Source organism: Primulina huaijiensis, chromosome 5 (assembly GCF_012295235.1).
Source record: "Primulina huaijiensis isolate GDHJ02 chromosome 5, ASM1229523v2, whole genome shotgun sequence".
Lineage (NCBI taxonomy): Eukaryota > Viridiplantae > Streptophyta > Magnoliopsida > Lamiales > Gesneriaceae > Primulina > Primulina huaijiensis.
Window position 1 is genome coordinate 5,790,158 of NC_133310.1, and position 24,110 is coordinate 5,814,267.

Sequence of the window (24,110 nt, forward strand, 5' to 3'; positions counted from 1 at the left end):
CGGTGTATTCATTGTTTAGTTCTCACACACACTCACTCATCACCACCACTCAAATACAGTCTTGCACAAAGATATTAAACTTGTGTATGTAGTCTTTGACACACAGACGTTAAAGAAGTGTTGGCTGGAAGGTGCTGCCTTCAGTCTAGTCTAGGAGTTCAGTTAGGGAGTGGGTAAGTCCTAATCTTGGTGGGTTTGTACAAAGTGTTGTATAAATCAAAGTCTTCTAGTGTATCCTACCCGAAGAGGTAGAAGTGGTGACGTAGGAGCAGTTGAAGTTTCCGAACATCCATAAACATATCTTGTGTATTTTCCTGTTTAACTATTGTTTTAAAACTGATTTGATTAGTTAGAGTATCCGTCATTTCAGTTTTCATCATAACTGAACTGATATATGGTAGAACTGATCTCCTGTTTTTCAGTTATTCAGATTAGACATGTTAAAAAGCTTTCAAATATATCAGCTTTCTTCACGAACAATTACTTCCAGTGTCTTCCGCTTGGTACTTTAACCAAACTCGATTTAATTCTTCGGTGTTAACATTCTTAGATTACGAGCTATTGCAGCTCTTGGAGAATATTTTGTTTGAAGCACCTCAAGATGCCCAGCAAACGATCCTTCAAAACTGATGTGATTCTTCAAATATGAAAATAAAATGCGCTATAAAACGGAGCCACGCCCTCGATTTGATGAAATAAAAATGTTGGGTTGTCCCGATCTTTTGAAACAAGAAACGGTTTGTGACATTCACCTGTAAGCTACGAAAATTTAGTAACAAATATTCACGAATATAACAACTGATCTCAAAAGAATATTAAAAGGACTCGTCTTTGACAATCCGAGTGAATAACAATCGACAAACGCCACCAAGATCAAATTTTTGATAAATTTGAATTTGGTTGTACAAAGCAAAGCTTTGAAAACCTTGAGTGAAAACGCAAAAAAAAATATTCACTCTTCAATAGTTGTTCAATAATGTTTCGACAATGTGATTATATGGAAAAATACAACAAAAATCGTAAGTTAGGGTTTCCATCTTCAAATCATGCACAACATAAGAATATAGTTGACATGTCATTCTCCTGTATGCAATGCATGTATCACAATCCCACTCAACATATTGTTTCATATGAAACCAACACATATAATCATGCATTATATCTAGGATCAGACCACAACTATGCGTCTCAAGAACATGTCGCTCATGAAATGAATAATTTATTATCCTTAAAAACATATTCATCGTGAACATATAAATTCTTATATTTATTCATTTTTTTCTCAATCATCAAACAAATATAGGTTATGCAAATAGAAATGTCACAAGTACTATCTATGCATTATCTTAGGATGTCCCATGAATTTAATTTTAATGTATATACATTCTTGTAGCCAAAAAATCCCACCAATCTAGAAACTCGTGAGAAATCAAAAGCAAAAAGGTTTAAACTCAATGCGTGAAACTTCTCATGACTCTCACACCCATAAATGTTAGAGAAAAAGAGATCGTTGGCGCATTGGTCAACCCAAATGGCATGACCATAAACTCGTAGTGCCCATATCGAGTACTAAAAGTCGTCTTATGAACATCGGACTCCTTTACCCTCAGCTGATGGTATCCCGAACGAAAATATATCTTCGAGAAAATCGATGCTCCTTGCAATTGATCAAATAGGTCTTCGATTCTCGGTAAGGGATATTTATTCTTGATGGTGACCCTATTCAGCTCTCGATGATCTATACAAAGTCGCATACTGCCATCATTTTTCTTCACAAACAGTACCGGTGCGTCCCACGGAGAACAACTAGGGCGAATAAAACCCTTGTCAAGAAATTCTTGAATTTGATCCTTTAGCTCTTTCATTTCGGCGAGTGATAGGCTATAGGGTGCCTTAGAGATTGGCACAGTGCCCGGCAACAACTCAATAGCAAATTCCACCCCTCGGTCCGGTGGAATGCTAGAAATGTCCTCAGGAAAGATACTAGGAAAGTCTCTGACGACCTCAACATCCTCTAGCTTCTGACTGTCAGGAATGGGTGATGACGTAACACATGCTAGAAAAGCTTGGCAGCCTCGCTTCATAAGTTTCTTTGCACTGATGCAGGAGATAATGTGCAGCATTTGCTTGTTCTTTGTTGCCTCAAAGATTTCTCCCTGGGTGGTCGAATAGACACTGACCTCTGCCGAAAATCTATCAAAGCTCCATTCAATGATAGCCAATCCATGCCAAGTATGATGTTTAATTCAAGCATTGGGAGTACGATAAGATTTGTCCGAACCATATCTTTTTGCAAACGAAGTTCCAGATTCTTCACAATGCTCGAAGTGACCATATGATCACCGGAAGGAATAGAAACTTTGAAGCCCAATCTCATATCCTCAGGTATAATATTTAGTCGCTTGAAGAATGTCTCATATATGAATGAGTGTGTAGCTCTCGAATCCAACAATGCGTAGGTAGCTACACTTAGAATGAATATCCTTCCTACGACCGTTAAATCTATTCACGTTGAAGTTTAAGGAATTTCTATCATTATTTTCCCAAAATTTTATGAAAATTAAACGCTTGGACCCTAGTATTTCTAGAAAAATATCACTTCAACCACTTACATTTTCGAAATTAGCATTTTCATCCATAAAAGTTTAGATTTTTGCCAATTAGCCCCCAAAATTTTCGAAACTTTGTATCCTACCCCATAAATTTCGAATTCCATCAATTTGGGCCCTATACTTTCGAAAATCATTTTAACCCTCAAGAATCCAAAAATTGCCCCTAATTACCTAGGATTTACATCAGTCCCTGAACTTTCTAAACTTTGCAATTTAGTCCCTGAATCTTAGAAAATTCCATATTTCACTCTAGGATTTTCGGTTATCTTAATTTCAGTCCCTCGACTCTTCAAAATTTTGGATGGGTCCCTAAAATCTTGACCAAGTATTATATAGCCCCTTAAGTTTTCGGAATTTGCAATTTGGCCCCTAGGTTTTCGAAAATATCCATACATGTCCCAAATTCTTGATTTTTCTCACTTTTAGGCCTTAAAGTCCTTATTTGGATTTAATTATCTCTTTTACATGTTTAGGCTTTTATTAAATACTCAATTTCTACCATTTTCAATATTATCCCTTAAATTCAACTAACGGCAGAGTATACAACCTATTGTCCTTCTAGGTTCTCCATGATTCCAAATCAATCCTCATAACCAATTTAACATTTCATGAAATAAAAGCAATATAAAAACGTTAAATAACTAGGTTACCAGTGATTAGAGTCTTGTCTGGCTCCTCCTCAGCTTCCTCAGCGTGCATCAAATGAGCACTAACCATCGTAGGTCCTTTCTTCTTCGGCAATTAGCAGCTTTATGTCCTTCCTCCTTACATTTGAAGTACATATATGTTCCCCACATGCACTTGCCATAGTGTAAGAGATTGCATTCTTTATATAGTGGCCTCTCCTCAGGTTTTGGCGCTACATGCTGTGGTGGCTATTGCTGTCCCGGCTTCTTCCCTTGTCCTTGGGGCCTCTGCTGCCATTGAGTTTTAGGAGGTCCCATGAATTGAATCTTATTCGGCTGTGAATTCTGCTGGTGTTGCTGTCTCTTGCGCTGCATCTCATAATCAATATCTTTCAAGGCTTGCTCAGCATGGAACGCACAAGCAGTGGCAGCTGCATAATCCACCGGTCGCATCATCATCACATAACGGCGTATGGTAGGTCGAAGTCCATCCATAAAGTGCCTTAATTTCTCAACAGCATTCCTAGCAATAAGGGGTACAAAGTGACAGCCCCTATCAAATCTCCTAACAAACTCAGCCACAGTCGTGTCTCCCTGACGGAGAATCATAAATTCCCTCTTCAGGCGCCCTCGGACTTCGGCAGTAAAATACTTCTCATAGAAAATGTTCTTGAATTGCTCCCAAGTGAGTGTGGCAAGATTGACACCATGTTCAGCTCCTTCCAACCAAAGAGAAGCATCATCTCGAAGCATATAAGTGGTACACCTAACTCGGTCAGCGTCTCCCATATTTAGATAACGAAAGTGCACCTCAAGTGATCGAATCCAACCCTCAGCAGCAAACGGGTCGGTGTTGCCAGAAAATTCCTTCGGACCTAGCCTCCAGAACTTATCATAAACGTCGAACTTTGGCCTCGGAGCCTGCTGATACTGCTACTCAAAGAAGCGTGCCATGCCTTCTAGTGCACGAGTAGCAGCATCCCCATTAGGAGGTGAGGGTGTATTCCCTTCATGATCCCCATTAGCCTCAACTTGCCTATCGATACTAGGTGCACGTCTAGGAGGCATTATATCTGAACGTTTTCCAAATTCTAAATGTAACCAACATGCAGTTAGATCTAAGTTTCTAATCATGCAGCATATACTAATCTCTTTTTGAGCAACTTTAAGCATATTTAACATTTAACCTCAAAAAGCCGTTAAACATGTAACATAAACGTATAAATCATGTAAACATACATGTATCATCATAAAAATCATGTAAAGCAATTAAACTTACAGATTTGAGGCTTGACGACTGAGCTTTTCGGAAATGGCGATGGCACAACCCTTTGCAAGAACTTTGCTATGATACTAACTGAAACGTCCACTACTCGTTTTTCTTAAAAAGCACTAGANAAAAATAAATCAACCAACTATTATTTGAAAATCCAAAGGAAAGTAACTCCAAGCATAAAGTCGTAAAACGTCAACGAACCTAAACTAACATTATTTCAAAAATAAACTTTACTCGAACCTCGTCTCAAAAATTTATCAAAAGCATCATAAGTCATCAAAATCTTTAAGTAATCATAAATCATAAACATAGTTTTATTTGCAGAAAACTAGCGACGGTCCTCGGTTATGTGCACCTTCACCCCAGCTAGTTCAACCGTCAATACATCCAATAACATCAATCTCATGCTCACCTGTATCGATCACATATAGTGAGTCTATTGACTCAGCAAACCCTAATAATGATAACAAATAATACATATACATCCACTTGCAACAGTGAAAATAATTTTACTTAAAATAACTTTTCATGAACATGAACTTTAACATTTTCCTTTCATCATAACATATCATGTTTCCTTTCATCATATACATATACGTTTCTCTTTTTATTTAATTCAGATCCTCAATTGTGACTTTCGTATTAGCTGAAGGTCGATCGATCCATCTACATATTACCATTGTACCGGGCGGCGGGGACATCAGCGACACTCTCACCCGTCAACTGAGCCTTGGGCCTTGGCCTTACATATCATCGTATCATCGTATTAGTCACAGTCAATTCACCTCCTTCAATTTTTCATATTTCCATCATTTATAAAATTTCATACATATATAAATCATTTTCTTTTAAACCAAGCACGCAGCATGTCTTTTAGCATTAATGTTTCATCATAAAATTCCATAAACATATTAACATTATTTACAGCATTCAGGGCACTGCCAGGATGTCTAAAATTTTTCAGGTGTAAAATGACCGTTTTGTCCCTGAACCCTAACTTTCCATATTTGTCCTTATACCTTAAAACGATGACCCAAATCATTCCAAACTTAACATATGACCTTCAAATACACCCATACATATTTCTTAGACGTAAACTTAAGCTCCTTGACTAATTTTCCAATTCTTTTTTAAACTTAGACCTACATCCCCGGTTTTGACTCGTATAGACTCGAAAATAACCTAACTTTACCAAACTTGGACCATAGCTTAATAACACCTAAATAAACCATATACAACCCAATTAAAGCCAATTAAGACCTTCGATCAAGCCTATATCAGCTACTGAATTTTCTTATCCTAATTCGAAAACCCTATCCTTGCAATCCATGCGCCCCCTTCGCTCCTAGCCTTTAGCTGACCCAACCAGACCCTGGCTAACCCTCCTAGGACCTTGAACGGACCCCTTAGACCCTTCCTAGACCAGATCTATAGCCCATGCACGAGAACATGCACCATCCATCCCTAACCATCGTGCGCACGGGTTTGATGAACCCTAGCCTAGCGCCTCTCCTTCCTGAACCATTCCGCCGTCCTTGGACCACCATGGATCATGACTAGGACCCTCATGAGCCCAGCCTCTCGCATGGTAAGCCCTTGCACAGCCCCTTCCCTGATCCCACGAAAAATCAATCCTTAGCCTTTATGAGTCCCAATTTTCGTTCCACCTTTTTGCTCTCTTGTCCAGCCCTTACCTATGCATCTAAGGGTCCTTAAACATGTGAAAAATCATCCTTCAAGTTCCCATACTATGCATCCCCTTTATGCATCATTAGGAAGAGTTTTTTTTTAAAAAAAAAACTCTAGTTTTATGCATGTATAGCCATAAAAACAAAAATAAAAGTGGCGCATCATATTCCTCATGCAAACATAATTAAATATACATAATATGATGTGAAAGATGTTGAGGGACGTCGACGGAGAGGACCTTGCTGAATTTTTCCTTATAGTTTACGTGAATTGCTTTCCATGGACGTGAGGTGTGTGACTTAGCTGCTGATGGAGAGTCCTAGTTATTTAGAGGGGTGGGGCTTGTGATTTAACAAGTGAGGGTTAGGGTTTTAGGCTTTATTTATTAATTAAAACTCATAGTATAATCCTAGGTCCATTAACCTAGTATAATAGGCATATTAAGCCCATTAGTTAATATTTAAAATATTTTGTTTAGGAAATTTTGTGAAAATATTAGCTGAATTCTCAAAAAGTATCTATTTTTATTGAAAATCGATTACCGGTTTAAAATACAATTCGGCGTATAAAAACACCTCAAAACACCTCATTTTCGAAAATTTCATTTAAAATACACCACACATTAAACAATTAAAAATAATTATTTAATAAATATATTTTTCCTTATATGGTCATCGGTCTCCGTTCCCCGATCGCGTCCCGAATAACCTTTAAAACACACTTTTATGCATTCTAATAGTAAACTCTATTTTAAACATGTAACCATGCACATCATAATTAATTCATGCCATTAAAACCATTTAATTAGTCATTTTCTATTTTCTCAAGATTTGCATGCAGTTAGGTTACGTTATTGTATTTTTGGACCTTACACACAGTCTTTGATCGTGGATCCAATTTGACGATCAAAAGGCGAAAATCCGTTCGAAAGATAAATACAAGAAATGTAATCTCCACTAATCCCAGATTAGTTTAGAATCCAGCGCAATTTTCTCGAAGATAACGATTCTAAACACCTTATGGATGTTTAATTCATTGGGCGTCGAAACTAAAAATTTTAAACTTCTGCTGCGCCTTGAGTGCGAGAAATCGATACAACAACAAAAGATTAAATGCATTGACATAGTTAAATGATGAATATCTATCATGCACACTTACCTTCAAGTGTGACATTCTTGATTAATGATTTAATACATTTGAAGTGAGCATGGTTCCCACGGGATCAGCAACTATAAAAGCTAATAGAACTTATTCGCTCTCCACAGATTTCACAAGATGTTGACCGAATCCAAAGTCCAAACTGGCTTTACAACATCATAAACATAAAATAGAATGAGAATTTGATGCATTCATTGTGACTGGTGGGAGTAGAGCACAATCTCGAGAAATCCAGCAACCACTTGACTTGTGGTCATACCTTCGCCATTGCTTGTGGATAACAAGAAGACTCCCCTTTATTCTTCCCACAGGCATCACAAACCCCACACATTTCCCTACGTGTAGGTGCCAATGGGTGTCTATGGCTTCTATGTTTGGTTACTATTTCCAATGGCCCACCGCACGAAGGGTGGATATGCCACGCGTTGTCGTATTCAGCTGAGTGTAATTCTTGCATATTTGAGCATCTTAAGCATTTCTTATGCTCATTATTCAGGTCGTTAGGATTGAAAATGGTTAGTATTGTTTTGGGTATTTTGATAGAATATTTAGGGGTGTCAATTCGGGTAGATTGGGTGAGTTGGGTCGGGTTGAGCTATAGTACTATTCAAAAATTGTTCAACTCGAACCCGAACCCAAATCAAATCGATCAACCTGGTTTGAATTTTTTTTAAAATAAAATTAAATAAAATTCAAAAAAAAATTAATTTAAACACATAATAACAAAATCTTCCTTATATATATGATTTAAATTTTAAAATTTAATTGTAGAAAAATAAAGTATATTTACTAAATCAAATAAACAACCGTTAAAAAATAAAAAATATTCAAAATAAATATTAAATTATGAAAATTTATGATATAAATATACACTAAATATTTTTTCAGACATAAAATATATAAAAATATGGGCAATATTTATTAATTATATTTTTTAAAAAATATTAAAATTTTCCGGTCAACCAGCCAACCCAAACCGATCATTTTTTTCGGTTCAGCTATCGGGTCCAACCGGATCTGACCTGAACCCGAAAAATCCAAACCCAAACCCAAACCCAAACCCAAACCTGATTTTTTTTTTGTTGAACCCCGTCGGGTTGATGGGTCGTGTCTGATTTTTATACCCCTAAGAATATTGAGAGCAAGTGGAGTATTCAATGGATACTAGTGTGAATAAATAGTATTTTATGTTAATAAAATATACTTTATAAAAATCAAATTCTCTCTCTCTCTGCTAAGAGAATAATCGACACGCAGCGTTTGTATTAGAGTTTTTTCAAAAATTTAGACATAACTTTAGTATAATCAATTATGCACCATGAATGCATTCAATTTTTATTAATACACTGTATGAATTATTTAGAGATGTAATATTGATCTCTATTAAGAGAACGATTGACACGTGATTCTTGAGTTGTTATATTATTTAAAATATTAGAGCACTCGATATTTTTTTCTCATTTAACGAATTATAGATATTCATTACTTTCTTGATATGCACCGGAGGAATATTACTTTTATGCTGAATTTAAACATTTATTCTTTGTACTCATTATTCTTTTCAACAAAGAATAATGTTTTTATAACTTATGTATCAGGTATGCTTGTCTTTTACTTTGCTCTTTTTCTTTTCTTGCAAATTTACCCTCTCTTTTTGTTTTGAAAGAATTTACCCCTACTATTGGTGTCATCACCATTTTTAACGAGTAGGGTGCAATGAACTTGAATTATTCAAAGTTTTGTCTTGGAAAAAACACTTTTTTATTGCTCAAACTCGATCGAGTAAATTTTTTCTAGCTCCAACCCAACCCGAACAATTTTTGATATCTTAAACTTTAGTTTTGTAAGCTCGAACATCTTGATAATTGCTAATGGAAGTGATCAAATAGAGTCAAAATTAAACTCAAATTTTGTACGCAAGAAAAGACACTTTAATTGTTATTACCTAATAAAATATGTAATCTATTAAAACTAATATATCATAATTCCCATCAACAAGTTTCCGTTTGATACTGATTGAAAATGACTGCGTGTTCGTGTTCGTGTTCGCGTTAATGCAACATTATCAAAAAGACCTATTGATTTTCTTGCGTTTAAAGTTAACCATTTTCGTAAGACAGTAATTGATATTAAACGATTACTAATGAGACCTATTTCGTCATGCCTCACTTGTGCAAGTACAAAGGTCTAAGGTGTGACACGGCAAAGAGCCTAGAGTCATATATATGTAAAAACAAAACGCGAAAGATTATGAGTGTTAGAGATGTGATGATTCGAGAGCTGGTTCTGTTGATGCGGCAGTCTTGTGCTTGGAGGGGTGGTTTTGTGGTAATGTGGGGCTCAGTCGTGCGTATCATTTCTTCTCATCGGCAGTGGGACGGTAGCCTTGGAAGCCTCTAATCATGAAATCGTTTATCCTCCCAAAGCACATGTTTGCATTGTGGATATTTGGACATAACAAATTCTTAACCTGTGATAGGTTGAGATATCTTTCTGATCAGTCTTGTGTGCTATGTAACACGGAATTAAAGACATTTGCACACCTATTTTTTGGATGCAATTTCGAACAGAATATGGGCAAGTGTGCGTGAATGGCTAGGAATGAAAAAGATTATGGGATCTTCGACAGCAGTCCTCAAAGCTTTCAGAAGTGTCTATCGAGGTAATTCGACCCTGAATAAGATGAGATGTGTTGCATTGGCAGCAACAGTTCACAGTGTGTGGAATGCAAGAAACAGAGCTATGTTTGAAAATGAAAAGCCGGTGATGGAAGACATTATCAAGAAGATTAAGATTCTGAGCTTTCGGTGTATTCCTAGTGCGATTTCTGTTATAGATACTATGTAGTAGGTGATTTTACGGTTATTGATTCTCACTAGGGATGCCCAGAGTATTTGTACTTGTATTATCATTTTACAATTATTAATGAAAGTAATTTCATTAAAAAAAACGCGAAAGAAGAGTATTTATTTCTCACAACGACGATGAAGATGTCGACACAAACATAAAAATGCAATAAGCCACGACCCACAAGTTCTAGTTCAAACAAGTAGGGATCGACTACGGTTACAAATCCACTTCATACACACACCACCAAAACAAAAGACAGGCAGTACAAAAACAAGATGTCTTTTTTGGTTGATTCGACAGATTAACATAGTAGCAGTAAACATATCAGCGAATGACGATTAAACTCGCTTCAAAAAAATTAGCATAATTACCATGATTGCCAGTCCCAACAAGGATGCTTCTATAACATGTTCAGCACTTGCTCCGGGAGGTCCATGATCACCATTTGCAGAGGACTTGGCCCCTTCACGTCCAAATAAATTTTTGAACAAATCAGACACATTTTTAATCATATAAACCATATCCTTAATTATCTTTAAAAGATCCTCAAAACTGATGCCCGTCTTAGATTCTGCATCGTTTGATGGGTCTTCTATGCTTTCTGCATTTAACTCATCAAGTCTCTCAGCACCAGTAACCGAACGCGATGAGGCCCAACCTTTTACCAAGTTTAAATACAACATGTTAGATATCATGTTTAGTCTTTTGGTAACATATATTTCATATATATACAGAGTTGTTCTGAGGGTGTCTTGACTCTTGAAAACATGATAAAAACTGCTTACGCGTCCTTTCCAAACGCAGAAAATCTTGAAGCTGTTGGTTCTGTCGTACCGCTTGCACCACATTTGGATCGGAGGCAATTGAAGCGACAACATTCTACCAAAACATCATATCGAGATGTCATTATCACAAAAATTCTATGATTTTTTATTCTACTGTACAAAACTTCATTTTTGACACAAATAGAAGTAACCAAGTTACATATGATTGGCGAAAGAGGTGTGAAAGTCCTACAATTTGATTAGATAAAAATAGGTGTGAAAGTCCTACAATTTGAATAGATAATTTTTCATCAGAAATCATCTAGTCACACCAACTTCTTATTAAATTAACTCTTAGTTTTATGTAAAAGGTGACAAAAGTAATATAAAGACATTCCTTCCTAATTACATAAGAAGAGTAGAGAAAATTGAACACTAGCAGATATAGATGAAATACTCCTATCACATGACGATTTGTGGGAGGAATTTATGATGATTTATCAAGGTACACATAATGGATGAGATATAATTGCCAGCAGAACCTATAGATTATATTTTTGGTCGTACGCACGGGCTTGTGAACTTGGAGCATGCCGTTGGCCCGCAGTGTCAATAGCTTGAATGTTAACTAAAAAATCTGAGTTCACCCCATGAAGGAGAAATCGACTCAAGATATATGGTGAAATCATTTTCCTAAAGAGAAGTGGGAAGTAAATTAAACGAACCTGAGCCACAGAGCTCTCACGCAAGAGCCTAAAAGCCGTGTAAACAGTCTTTGGTACCACGGGTTCTGTTGTAATCTCACCGCTAACAGAAGCATTAGCTTGTTCGACTTGTGAGTTTGAAAGAGATGAGTTCAACTCGTGTTTCGCGGTGACTGAATTCCCGTGTCCATCATAATCACGAGACCACGGATATATCCTGCAAATCAAAGACGTTTCCAAAAAATCAACAGAAAATTAGAAGAATATCTGCTGTTTTGTAAGAGACAAAACTATGGTAGTTCAACAACATAGCTTCACAAATAGGTGCTGATCCGGAATTTAATCAATCACGCTAAACTTATCATTCATAAAAAATTGCACAAGAACTTTGAATTTTTTTTATATTTATATATTTGCAAGGGAGATTGTCCAAGCATCTTCCAAGGTATGCCCAGTAAACACTGGGCAATTCACAGCTGAGGCAATAATTTGAGATGATCGAACTCATAAATCAATCGGCATCAAAAGCTTAACCAACAAAATACGTTCATCTCTCTTCTCAAGTAATTGTGAATAATCAAGATTAGCAACAAAACAATCCCACAAGTCAGAATGGAAGTGGACACGACATCCAATCAAATCAAGTCCAATCCCACCATATGAAAAGAACAATGAAAAAGAGTTCCTTTGGAGAATATTTCAAATTCTTAGAAATGAAAAGAAATTACTTCTCAAGGCCGAGTATGAGTTCAGAAGTGGCCTCTTTGGCCTCCTCAAGAGTCGGCTCCCCGTGGAAAACAACTCTCGGCATCGGCTCACGGTCACCGGCAGCCTCCTCCCCGGACGTCATCGCTGACACGGAAGAGCGAACAGAAAAAGGCCTGCGCGCGGATGATGATACCGGCAGGTTCTCCGGCGCCTTGCCTCGGATACCACCCGGGATCACCAGGACTCCGGTAAGCTTCGCCGCCGCCTTCACCACTTCACCAGCCATAATCACTTCAACGAAAATGAAGAATAACTCAAATGGATTGTTGTTTCCAGGTTGAAGGAATCAATCTCTGATCGAAGCCAACGATCTGCTGATTATTATATTGAGTGGAGCATTGTGGAAGGAAATTCACCGGGGCCAAATATTTGGGAAATTAAGGGAAAAGAGACTTGACAGTGACTTTTTAAAAGTTAATTTACTGTTTAAATGTAAATATACTATTAATTTAAACTCTTTTAACATTAAAAATCTATCCATTTATTCAGTCGACTTCAAACTAAGTTTTTCTTAAGTCGATCCTCTTCCATTTCATTTTCGACGATGATTCTCAATACAAATCATTTTTCCCATCCCAACAATTCTCGACGTATATTTTTCTAATATAAGGTCGACCAAGCTACTAAGCGCATGGGTCGACCAAAAAACATTGCTTGGTCGACCCAACCAAAACCCAAGTTGCTTGGGTCGACCAAGCTCTTCGGTCGACCAAATGTTTTTTGGTTGACCTAAGCTTGGGTCTACCAACCAAACTTTTTTTGGTCGGGCATTACTTGGTAGCTTAAGTTTGTTTGATAATTATTAGACATTGTATTGATTTTTAATTATTGGACATTATATTGATCTTTTAATTTCAATTTAAGTATTTATGGTAGCATTTTGTTGTTGACCAGTTTTTGAGTCGACCCTGGTGATTTCTAGGTCGACTATGTTGATCCTGGGTCGATCATGTTGTTTCTTCATGTTGATCTTTGGGTCAACCCCTGTTGATCTCATTGGTCCGCCCGAATGAGCATCATCAGTGCAAGTGATTTTGTGTTTATGGATGTTATTTGTTTGTGTTTGAAAATGGTTGTAAAAATGACTTGATGAATTGATAATGCAATTTATTTTATGCTAAAAAATGTACATAGAAAAAGTTTATAAAAAAATAATTTTGAGGCAAGTTTACTATATAATTGCTTTTGTTAACGCGATCAACGCGTTTGCTTGCGTGTGAGTTGGTAGCTCATTAAATAATTTATCACTTACATTATCCCATTAGGCATTGATTCACCGAGCAANTTTTTTTTTTTTTTTTTTTTTTTAATTTTCTCTCCTAAAACTTTTCAAACTTTCTCGGACGAGAATGTCACGTATCATTTTGTTTTATATATCTAATTGCATAATTTGGAGGTTATACATTACTCCCAGTGGCAGAGCCACATTTAAACATGGGTGACCCATTTTTTTAAAAATTTTTTTATATATTAATTTTGGATTAATATGATATAAGCTCATGTAACTCAATTTTAATTTTTTTTTTTATATAGGAATCCAAGTTTAAAATCTTGTTCCGGGTAGATTAATAATCATGTTTTAGCTATTGAATTTAATATCCTGTGTGGAGTGAAAAATTACAACTATGAATTCAATCGTCATAAAAAACACAAATTTTTTTAAGAGTCGTGCGGAACGATCTCACGTATTTTTTTCGTGAGATAGGTCAATCATGTTTATATTTACAATAAAAAGTAATATTTTTTCATGGGTAACCCAAATAAAATATTTGTCTCACAAAATTGACCTATGAGACCATCTTACAATTTTTTTTTTAATCGTTAAGAAACTGTGTTTTAGGAGACCATTGTATTATTAATAGTTATTAATATCATCAAATGGTTCAATTCACACATGCACGGTCAATTGCATAGGTTACGGACTCAGTCAAATTATTATAATTAAGGGTATTCAAGCTTCCAAAATAAGGAAAAAACAAACGTCGAACCGAATCGAAAATCGAATTTTGTAATTCGGATATAAATGTTAAAACCTAAGTTTATTTGGTTAGATTTCGGATTTCTTTAAATTAAATAATTTTATTTATATCATATATTTTTTATATGATATTTAGTAAATGAAGAATCATTTTGAATAATTTTTAGATGATTGCTGTTTATTTAATTTATTTAGACTTATATTAAATGTTTTACTAAGAAATCATGTAAAAAAGAATATATATTATATTTTACAATATATTTATATTATTAATTTAGTAACAAAACCGAAATAACCGAACTATTTTGGTAGAAAACCGAACCAGAAGAAAATGATTCGGATATCAGATTATATATTTTAAAAACGAAAACCGAAATAAAAATCGAAACCGAACAGACCGATGAACAACCTTATTTATTTTTCATTGAAAAAAGAGAAGAAAAAAAAGAATAAAGTTTTACTCTGTGCTAGTATCCCATATTGCAAAATGAAAGTAACTTCTTGCTTTATTAATTTTTCTTTTAAAAGTGCTAACTTATTATTATTATTTTTTTACTATCAATTTTCATGGAAAATTCCTCACTCCATTTTTACAAGTTTTCAAATTTATATAAACTTTTACATTTTAATCATCAATTTTTGTAAACTCAGTGGCTTTATTTATTCAAAATAATTAAATTACCAAATAAATCAAGCTTATGGGTGTCAATTCGTGTGGGTCGGGTCGGGTCGAGTTGAACAATAGTACTATTCAAAAATTGTTCAACCCGAACCCAACCTGAACTCGAACCCGAGCCAACCCGAAAACACCCAACCCGAACCCGAACCCGAATCAACCCGATTTTGAATTTTTTTTAAAAAATTAAATAAATTCAAAAAAAATAATATTTTAATTTAAACCCATAATAACAAAAACTCTCTCATATATATGATTTAAATTTGAAAGTCTAATCGTAGAAAAACAAATTATATTTATTAAATTAAATAAACAATTGTTTAGAAAATAAAAAATATTCAAAATAAATATTAAATTATGAAAATTTATGATATAAATTTACAATAAATATTTTTCAGACATATAATATATAAAAAATATAGGCAATATTTATTAATTATATTGTTTTTAAAAAAAATTTAAAATTTTCGGGTCAATTCGGATCAATCCGGGTTGACCGGAATCCAACTCAACCCGATCATCTTTTTCGGGTCAGCTATCGAGTCCAACTCGATCTGACCCGAACCCGAAAACCTCAAACTCAAACTCAAACATGATTTTTTTTGGATTGAATCGTTTCGAGTTGATGAGTCGTGTCTGATTTTGACATATCTAATTAAGCCAAATTTCCGGATTCGTCGTCAATGAGAGGAAAAGCGTTGTTGACTGTCTGTTTCTAAAGTGCGACTCTACCAGTTGTCATCTCTTCCTTCCCGCTGACGTGAACCGAAATACAGAAAAACAAAAAAATTTGCAACGTCCCTAACACCACCGCCCAGTGTTAATGGCCGGCGGCCCGCTGACCTCCGATTTGTTAGACCCGCTGAGTGAACTCAACGGACCTTTGGTCTTCCCCCGCGCGATTAGGGCATCACTCGGCGATTCAGTGCCTATCGACTCCGATGACTTAGATTCTATCAACGAGTTTATGAAATCTCGAGTACTGTTAATGTTTTGCATTGTTTAGTTTATGCATTCTCTTGACTAGCTTTATTCGGAGAGAAAATGTTTATATTATTCGATTATTTTAAGTCGTCAGCTAAAAGGCTTGCTTAATTTTTTTGTTCGGTGTGCGAATTTTATGCTTTTGAATGCTGATATTAGCATACGAAGATTAATTGTTTGACTATTTTTCTGTGTAAACTACTTTGCATTTACAATTTTATTGATAAGATGAGAAATGCAGAAACCGTTTACTTGCATTTTGATTTTTCCTCCCCTCTGGGTTCAGTTCCACCGTATTACTAACTATTGTGGTGCGAATGACTGTGGCTTGGAGGAGAAATGTGCAGAAAGGATGAAAACATGACTACTTTGAATTTGCCATAAATTTTGTGACTTCCACCTTGCTTGAAGTGGTTTAGTTAGCTCATGATTTTTTTTGAGTGTTTTATTCGCAAATAGGGAATAAAATATCGGTGCCTTGCTCTATATGTATATTAGGGCTTAAGGAATCCGGAAAAGCTCATGATTGAGGCGAAGAGAGTTGTGGACAGCAGAACAGCGATTTTGGACTCCAATCTGGCAAGCTTTGCTAAAAACGTAAACGTAAGTGATGCTGTCTCTAAAAAGGGTAAGGACATGCCTCGAGATAGAAGGCAAGGTCTCCGCCTTGCTCGAAAACGAGCACCATTTACTTTGAAGACAAGTCTCAGGTAAAGACTGCAGTTTATGAGTTTTAATAACATAAGTTCTAAGAGACTCATTTGATTCATATGTGATTGACTAAATGGTAATTTTTCTACGTTAACAGTCAGCCTGTAAGCCTGGAACCATCTTTGGACATTGATAAGCTTCAAGACCCAGATGAATTTTTTGATGCATACGAGAGGCTCGAAAGTAATTTTTTAAATGCTATTTCCCTAATTATTCCCATGTGCCATACATTTGTTTGGAAATCATGATATCATTATCAATCATTTCAGAGGCGAAAAAAGAAATACAAAAACAGTTGGGTAACAGTATGGACAATGTAAACGAGTTCAAACCATCAACAAAGCCACGCCTTCGTCGACAAGGAATCTTGGGGTATGCGTAGATTTTGTTACTCATCTTGATTGAGATGTGTTTCATCATTGATTGAATATCTTAAGGAGACTTTTGACTTCAAAGTTTACAACTGCATGACTGGCAAATAATTCCGTGACAGGAAGTCATATCACTACAGGCACCGCTACCCGTCAGTGTCTTTTGAAAATGATATGTTAATGTCCTCCCAAGAAGTAGTTGAGCAGCATGTGCCAAGTGTACCTAGAGACGAACCAGCGGAAAAGTTAATCACCCTCAATTCTAATCTATATATTGATTCAGATGAAATTGAATCAGTTGGTGAGGAGATTTTATTGTAAACTCTTTCTTAATGTGAAAGAACATGATCGTGCTTCAGTTGCCTCTGAAATCTTGCATCATTTAGTGATTATGTGTATAGTGCATTCTTTTTATTCACATATTATTGCATACTCAATTTGTTTTAACAGCATCAATGAGGAAGAAAGATACTGAAGCGAACAGTTTGTTGGATGATTTGTTGTCATGTGATCTTGGAGATTTAGACGGGGGTGGGGCCTTGAATCTCTTGCAGGAGCGATTGAATATTAAACCTCTGGATCTAGACAGCCTTTCTATACCCGAACTTCACGATTTTCAAAGGATTAATAAATTTTCTGTCAGAGAAAGTGTGCAGAAGCCTCAAAAGACTTCTTTCGTCATAGACAACGTGCTGAAAAATATCCATGGGAAACAATCAATGAATCATGAACATACAGCAACAGATCTAGTCAATCAAATAGCTTCACCTACTCCTCCGAGAAGTTCATGGGCATCTCTCTCTTTCCTGAAGAAGAGAATATTACAATCTAATCCCCTGAGAGATGCATTTTCTCCTCTAAATCTGGATCTTTCTGCAAGCCGAACAGCACATCCTGTCGAGCCTACCGACATTCTAGATGAGCAGGTTGGTGCGACGACCGTTTCAAGGATATCCAGTGAGTTGGAGTCACATGTAGGGGTTGAGGTTACAGAACCCACAGATTCTAATATAGATCCACAGAAAGTGCTAGGATGCTCTGATAATCTTCCACACCAGTTCATAGACAATAATTCAAGCATGGAAGGTGAAAAAGCTTGTAGTGGACCAGTTGAAGCACCAGAGGACAACAACGTTGAGGAAACCATTAATGTAGAGCAATTGAATGATAGTAAGAATTCCTCCAGCATAATTTTTTCCCTATTTCATTGTCTCTTTGTCGATACAAGTTAGCTAAGTGGAGATGTCAATGTGCATAGTACATGATGTTGGGTCACTTGAAGCAGGCATATACAAATTATTCTTAATAAGATCAGTCTTGAAACGAACTGCTTGCAATCAGTGTTTACTTTCAAAACTCAACGCAGAAGAGTTTTAGCACTCAACCGTTCTATTTTTGTGGACTTCCTTGGTGCTTATTTTCTAGTTTTTGTGTATATTGAAGATATTTTTGTTGAATTAATTTTACTGAACATTTCCATAAATTTAAGCACAATGGCGAAAAAGCATTTCTTGAACATAATGAAGCAACGACGACATTGAAGATTCAAATAACCTTCTCTAGGCATGTATTTATTGAGAAAACCTAGTTTGGCATATCCTTTTTTGTTTTCTTTTCCCTTTTTTCTTGTTGAACATTCTGCATTTAGTTGCAGGTTTTAAAATAAGAATGAAGGGGCTAGTTAATAATAATGAAACATATACGAAGTTGTTTGCAAAACAGTTACATTTGGCGTAATATCTGTTGGCTGCAAGCCTTAAATGGAGGAAAATACTCTTTTTATAGTTATGAGTAGAGATAATATATATTTATAGAACTATTGACCTTTCTGGGAAAATGTTATTTTTAGCTTTTTTTATCTTTTGTTTTCTAACAGCCCGATCAAATCCTTCTGTACTAGAAGATGAAGGTAAAGATGCTTCAGCCAGGAGACACTTCTTTGATATAGAACAACTGCCCAAGGTCATCCTCTTGGTTTATTATTTTATTCTTATTGCTTGCTTGTGCTTTTTGATAGATTCAACTGAATTGTTATTACAAATATTTCTATTTCTTTAAGTCTTTTTTGGTTCTATTGTCTGTTCCAACTTTCTCTCGGATGAATACTGTATGCTGCATTGATGCTGTTATATGTGTGGATCAAAGGTGGAATTTCTATTCTTTATTGATCATATGAATCGTATCTGCTGGCGATTATCGTATTTCCTACTTTTCCAATACCAAAGATTCAACTAACAAGAAATCATTAGTACTAATACTAATAAAGTATTTATAAAAAATATATCTATAATTGAAAAAGTTTCCTATTTAGAAATACTATCTTCTTTGAAAGAAATTCTTATACGTTTTCTTAATTCTACAACAATGTAATACCAAGTTTTTTTAAGCATTGATTACTGAAGGTTGATATCAGAACTAAAAGTTCTATATTTATTTTGTTCCATATCCACTTTGAAGTCTAAATGACATCCACTTTGTAGTTTAATAAACTAAGTGGGGACATTAGCGAAGCGAATGATTTGTGATAGAGTTCACATTCTTTCCTTTTTCATATTGGACGTATCATGCTATAGTTTCAGGATTTTATTTGCTCATAAACTCTTGACTGATTAAACATCTTTTTATACGTGCGATTAAAATTACAGGTACGTCAAACGAAGTTTCTAAGGAGAAAAAGAGAAGCAGATGATGAACTTATTAGAAAGGAACCGAGAAAAAGTCTGGCAGGTGTTTATACATTCTGATATTAGAAAACATACTTGTATGCTTGTTATTGTTTGCTTCTTATGATGTATATGTAGATGCAGAGTCTGGTACACCACTTGAAACTGAAGCACAGAGAAAAAAAAGAATTAAGGTGAGATCCTTGGAGTATGGGAAAGGTGAAAAAAGTGTATCTGGACATTTGAAAGATGGTGAGTTTCAAATGCTTTTTCAGATGCCTACTTATGCAGACAATATGCCTTGTTTTGAATCATGGCCTTTGTTCAGTTGCATGATCACATGCATTCGTTTAAATAAAATTTTGTCAAAATCCATTTATTTTAAACTTAAACGAATGTAAATATTGACTGTTTGTTAACTTTGCACAAAATAAATAATCTTTTCTATTAAGAAATATAATATAGTAGTAGAGATGCTTGAATATTTATGTTTATATTTTGTTGAGTATCGAATAAGTATTATAATTAATGATTTGTGGTGATGAATAATATAGTTAACGATATAAGAATAAGTGGGCAGTGTGCATGGTAGGAGGCCGAACAATGCGATCAATAATTTGATGGTTACTATTGTTAAAGTGTCAAAGTGGACATAAACCATCGTTGAATCGATTTTACTAAATTATCCCATAAATTATAGAACTAGATGGCACCAAATGCTGTATAACCAATCTAACACTATATGCTTTTTGGAATTCCGTGGAGAACAGGGGCTTTGAAAAATTCATAAATCTGAGTCTGACTCTTGCCCACTCCAATGTTAATAGTTGTCCATTTTATTCATCCATTCGTGCCGGTGATCTATGGCTGTTTTCCGTATATATGTTTTGAATTTCGTTTTAGATCCAAAGTTACATTGATGTAGCAAGTGATGTATTTATAGCTGTTCATCACATATTATTAGAAAGATCGAAACAGGCATAAAAGAGTTTATGACATAGCATCTTTAGTGTATTCTATCACCCGATTAACAAATTCTTTTTTCTACTTCATCATGATCTCTTTTGAGGCTTAAGGAGCCTCTTCATTTTGCATACTTAATCTTTACTTGGACCTCCTATACGTTTGTGTCTACTGAGGCAGCCTATGCCAAGAGTGTTAGTTTTCTCTGTTTCCTTTCCTAATGTCAAATTCCTCATCTTATTGGATGTTATGAAATAAAATAAAGGGCCTTGCTAAAAATGATGGCAACATACACTGAACTGTCTATCCAAATTCTTTAAGGTGGGGGTATTTTTTGAGTGCTGCATGCAAGAAATGGCAGAAAGTATTCTTTGTGTACTTTGTTTTTGTATGTATAACTTTTCACTTTTTATTTTTTGGTGGACCAAGGTTATATTATTTGCTTTATATTTCCTTTTTTGGCAGATCAATCAAATCTTTCTGCATGTGAAGATGAAGCAACCCATGCTCCATCTAGGGACGGACAACTCGATGCAGAAGAACAGCTTGAGGTCATCCATGTCTGTTATATTTCTGATTGTTTCTGGTTTGTGCTTTCATACTGATTCAAAAACCACCTGTTTGTAGTACTGAATTTAATTTGTGTATGTACATCTACATTATTTACAAATTAGCAGCTTCAAAACATGGAAACATTATTATTTTTATTCTTTTTATTTCTTGTTTTATAATCTGTTATATATTTTGTTACAGTGGCCATGTGAACACTCTATTATAGCCATTTTTTATTTGAACTTCAATTATCATTGCATAATGATAGTTGTTATTTCTGGTACCAACTGTTGATACTTTAAAGACCTTTCAACTCTATATATTTGGTTTTATACGTGTATTAAAATTCTAGGTACACCAAACCAAGCTGCGGAGGCGAAAAAGAGAAACTGGTGATGAATGTCTTAGAAAGTTGCATCCACTGAGAAAAAGTTTTGCAGGTGTTTAAGGTTTCATCTATTGGAAGCATACTTGTATGGTCATTATCTTTTGCCTCTAATTATGTTTATACCGATGCAGGCGATGCTACAGAATCTGGTACATCATTTGAAAATGGAGTTCGAAGAAGCAAAAGATTTAAGATGAGACCTCTGGAGTTCTGGAAGGGAGAAAGATTCTTATATGAACGGGTGAATGGGAGTGAGTACTACATACACTTTAAAATGCTCATGCATGCAAATAATTATTCCTTATTTGTACTTGTAACCATCAATTTTCACAAAGATAGTTATAGTGAAAATTCCCTTTTAGATATTTTTTTTTTCAATCTCTACCATTGACTTTGGTTTAATTTAGACTGGGATCTTGCTTTTATATTTCATCAAGGGACAGAGGAACTTGAGAAAATCTAGTATTCATTGGAGTACAAAAATGCTTCACGAAATTTTTAGTAGCACATGGTCTGAAGTAAAGAAACCTCTCATTATCTTCCCACTTTAATTGGATAAATATGTTCTTTGACACCTATAGCGAATACAAATGCATCCTTTGAGCCCATGTTTGTAGTAAGTTGCTATGTATTCTTATTTGTACTTGTAACCATCAATTTTGACAAAGATATTTTTAAATTCCCTTTGGATATAATTTTTTTTTTCAATCTCTACCATTGACTTTGGTTTAATTTAGACTGGGATTACTTCATCAAGGGACCGAGGAACTTGAGAATGAATCTCGTATTCATTGGAGTACCAAAATGCTTCACGAAATTTTTAGTAGCACGTGGCCTGAAGCAAAGGAACCTCTCATTATCTTCTCACTTTAATTGGATAAATATGTTCTTTGACACCTATAGCGAATACAAATGCATCCTTTGAGCCCATGTTTATAGTAAGTTTCTTGTTTTAAAGCCATTTGGTCTGCAACTGACATGATCTTTTGAACTTTCTTATCCTTATATGGCGCTGTTCTGACCTATTAGGTGACAGTTTCTGATGCGACTTATTTCTCTTGTCGTAGGCAAGAAGTTATTAGGATTGAAGTATATTTCTCCAGGAAAAAACGACGGAAACTTGAAGGTGAAGCCGCTTATCTTGTCTAATTCTTCAGAATATGAGGATCTTCTTGAGTTAGCTGCTCGACATTGAATCTACTTACCATCTAAGTTGGTTCTACGCTTCACATTTTGTTTCCCAGGATTTTCTGTCCTACTTTTTGCATGAAAACATGAATAAAAAGAATCGGTTACCTAAGTTAATGAAATTTCAGTTTGTTAGCGTCCTCTTTTCTTGGTGAAAATGCACAATGTCAACCATAATGCTACCAGCTATAAGATTGAACATGTACTTGGGCTGTATATATATCCACTGATAAACTTGGATTCTTGATCAAGTTTATTGCGAATGTTGAATTAAGTGGTTCTCATCCGGTGTGTATATCAGTTCGATTCGGATGGTTTCAGTTTCGTGGGATTAAAAAGCATCCGATCTATTTATTTTATTTATCGGGACTGAATAAACTCTAGCTCCGTTTTGATGATTTAAACCGCTTGTCAAATCACATGTTTCCATTTTTCTTCCAAATCAAAACCAATTTTTTTAAAAATCATTGGCTTCAGAAATTTCCATTTTTTGTAGTGGCAAAAACTTATATGAGACGGTCTCACGGGTCGTATTTTGTGAGACGGATCTCTTATTTGGGTCATATATGAAAAAATATTATTTTTTATGCTAAGAGTATTATTTTTTATTGTGAATATCGGTAGGGTTGACTCGTCTCCCAGATAAAGATTCGTGAGATCGTCTCACAAGAGACCTATTCTTTTATAGTTTGATTAGGCATGTGATATTCTGCTTATAAATATATTGCTAATTTCAATATTATAGGATATGAAAATGAAAAACGAATCAAGTACCAACCATTCCGCAACATTTCAATTCTTGAATAGTGAAAAAATAGCAGCACAACATTCGAAAACTAAACAAAAATGACTTGATCTGTGAAACGAACATTTCTCACTTGATCTGTGTCAAAAAAATGAAACCGGGTTTGTAATTATCGGGCAAGAGATTCTGTAAAAGTTCGTCGTAGGAAATAAGTCGGAACGAGGATGGGTTTCGATTAATCCAGCTTTTATTATTATTTTATTTCAAAATTATGCTTCTTCAAAGTTGGTTTACTCACTTTATTGAATGCAGAATTTCACAGCTAAATACATATTTCAGATGAAAAAAAATTCTAATTACTCAATGGATATCAATATTTTAGATTAAAACGTTGCACTCAAAAAGAAAACCAATCCATATCCATATCTTTGGGTACGTTTGATA

At 35.2% G+C, this 24,110-nt stretch overlaps 3 protein-coding genes across 7 annotated transcripts; 1 reads left to right on the forward strand and 2 right to left on the reverse strand.

Moving 5' to 3' along the window:
* Positions 1-2,080: 2,080 nt before the first annotated feature.
* LOC140977484 (uncharacterized) lies at positions 2,081-3,420 on the reverse strand. The gene is made up of 2 exons (XM_073442222.1): positions 3,327-3,420; positions 2,081-2,487 (listed from the first exon to the last, which is right to left on the reverse strand). The coding sequence occupies exons 1-2, from the start codon at positions 3,418-3,420 to the stop codon at positions 2,081-2,083; spliced, it is 501 nt and encodes a 166-aa protein (XP_073298323.1).
* Positions 3,421-10,312: 6,892 nt separating this feature from the next.
* LOC140976539 (uncharacterized) lies at positions 10,313-12,822 on the reverse strand. Its single transcript, XM_073440762.1, has 4 exons — positions 12,408-12,822; positions 11,701-11,896; positions 10,997-11,090; positions 10,313-10,869 (listed from the first exon to the last, which is right to left on the reverse strand). The coding sequence occupies exons 1-4, from the start codon at positions 12,671-12,673 to the stop codon at positions 10,550-10,552; spliced, it is 876 nt and encodes a 291-aa protein (XP_073296863.1). The 5' UTR covers positions 12,674-12,822; the 3' UTR covers positions 10,313-10,549.
* Positions 12,823-15,866: 3,044 nt separating this feature from the next.
* LOC140976540 (centromere protein C-like) lies at positions 15,867-23,063 on the forward strand. 5 transcript variants are annotated; one of them, XM_073440763.1, is made up of 14 exons: positions 15,867-16,080; positions 16,584-16,795; positions 16,894-16,979; positions 17,066-17,168; positions 17,290-17,468; positions 17,618-18,337; positions 19,044-19,129; positions 19,813-19,894; positions 19,969-20,082; positions 21,259-21,344; positions 21,698-21,785; positions 21,865-21,984; positions 22,471-22,671; positions 22,801-23,063. In XM_073440763.1, exons 1-13 carry the CDS (start codon positions 15,925-15,927, stop codon positions 22,656-22,658), a joined length of 2,220 nt encoding a protein of 739 aa, XP_073296864.1. In that variant the 5' UTR covers positions 15,867-15,924; the 3' UTR covers positions 22,659-22,671; positions 22,801-23,063. The 5 variants fall into 5 exon arrangements, with proteins under 5 accessions (XP_073296864.1, XP_073296865.1, XP_073296866.1 ...); XM_073440764.1 differs by having other exon boundaries at positions 19,975-20,082; XM_073440765.1 differs by having other exon boundaries at positions 19,068-19,129.
* The last annotated feature ends 1,047 nt before the right edge of the window (positions 23,064-24,110 follow it).

Coding starts and splice junctions, on each gene's coding strand:
- LOC140977484 (XM_073442222.1), bottom strand. CDS start 3,420: ATGGCAAGTGCATGTGGGGAACATATATGTACTTCAAATGTAAGGAGG. Junction 2,488..3,326: donor AGAAGAAAGGACCTACGATG/GTTAGTGCTCAT, acceptor TAACGGTCGTAG/GAAGGATATTCATTCTAAGT.
- LOC140976539 (XM_073440762.1), bottom strand. CDS start 12,673: ATGGCTGGTGAAGTGGTGAAGGCGGCGGCGAAGCTTACCGGAGTCCTG. Junction 11,091..11,700: donor GTGAGAGCTCTGTGGCTCAG/GTTCGTTTAATT, acceptor ATGTTTTGGTAG/AATGTTGTCGCTTCAATTGC. Junction 10,870..10,996: donor TCTGCGTTTGGAAAGGACGC/GTAAGCAGTTTT, acceptor ACTTGGTAAAAG/GTTGGGCCTCATCGCGTTCG.
- LOC140976540 (XM_073440763.1), top strand. CDS start 15,925: ATGGCCGGCGGCCCGCTGACCTCCGATTTGTTAGACCCGCTGAGTGAA. Junction 17,169..17,289: donor CGTCGACAAGGAATCTTGGG/GTATGCGTAGAT, acceptor ATTCCGTGACAG/GAAGTCATATCACTACAGGC. Junction 18,338..19,043: donor TGTAGAGCAATTGAATGATA/GTAAGAATTCCT, acceptor GTTTTCTAACAG/CCCGATCAAATCCTTCTGTA.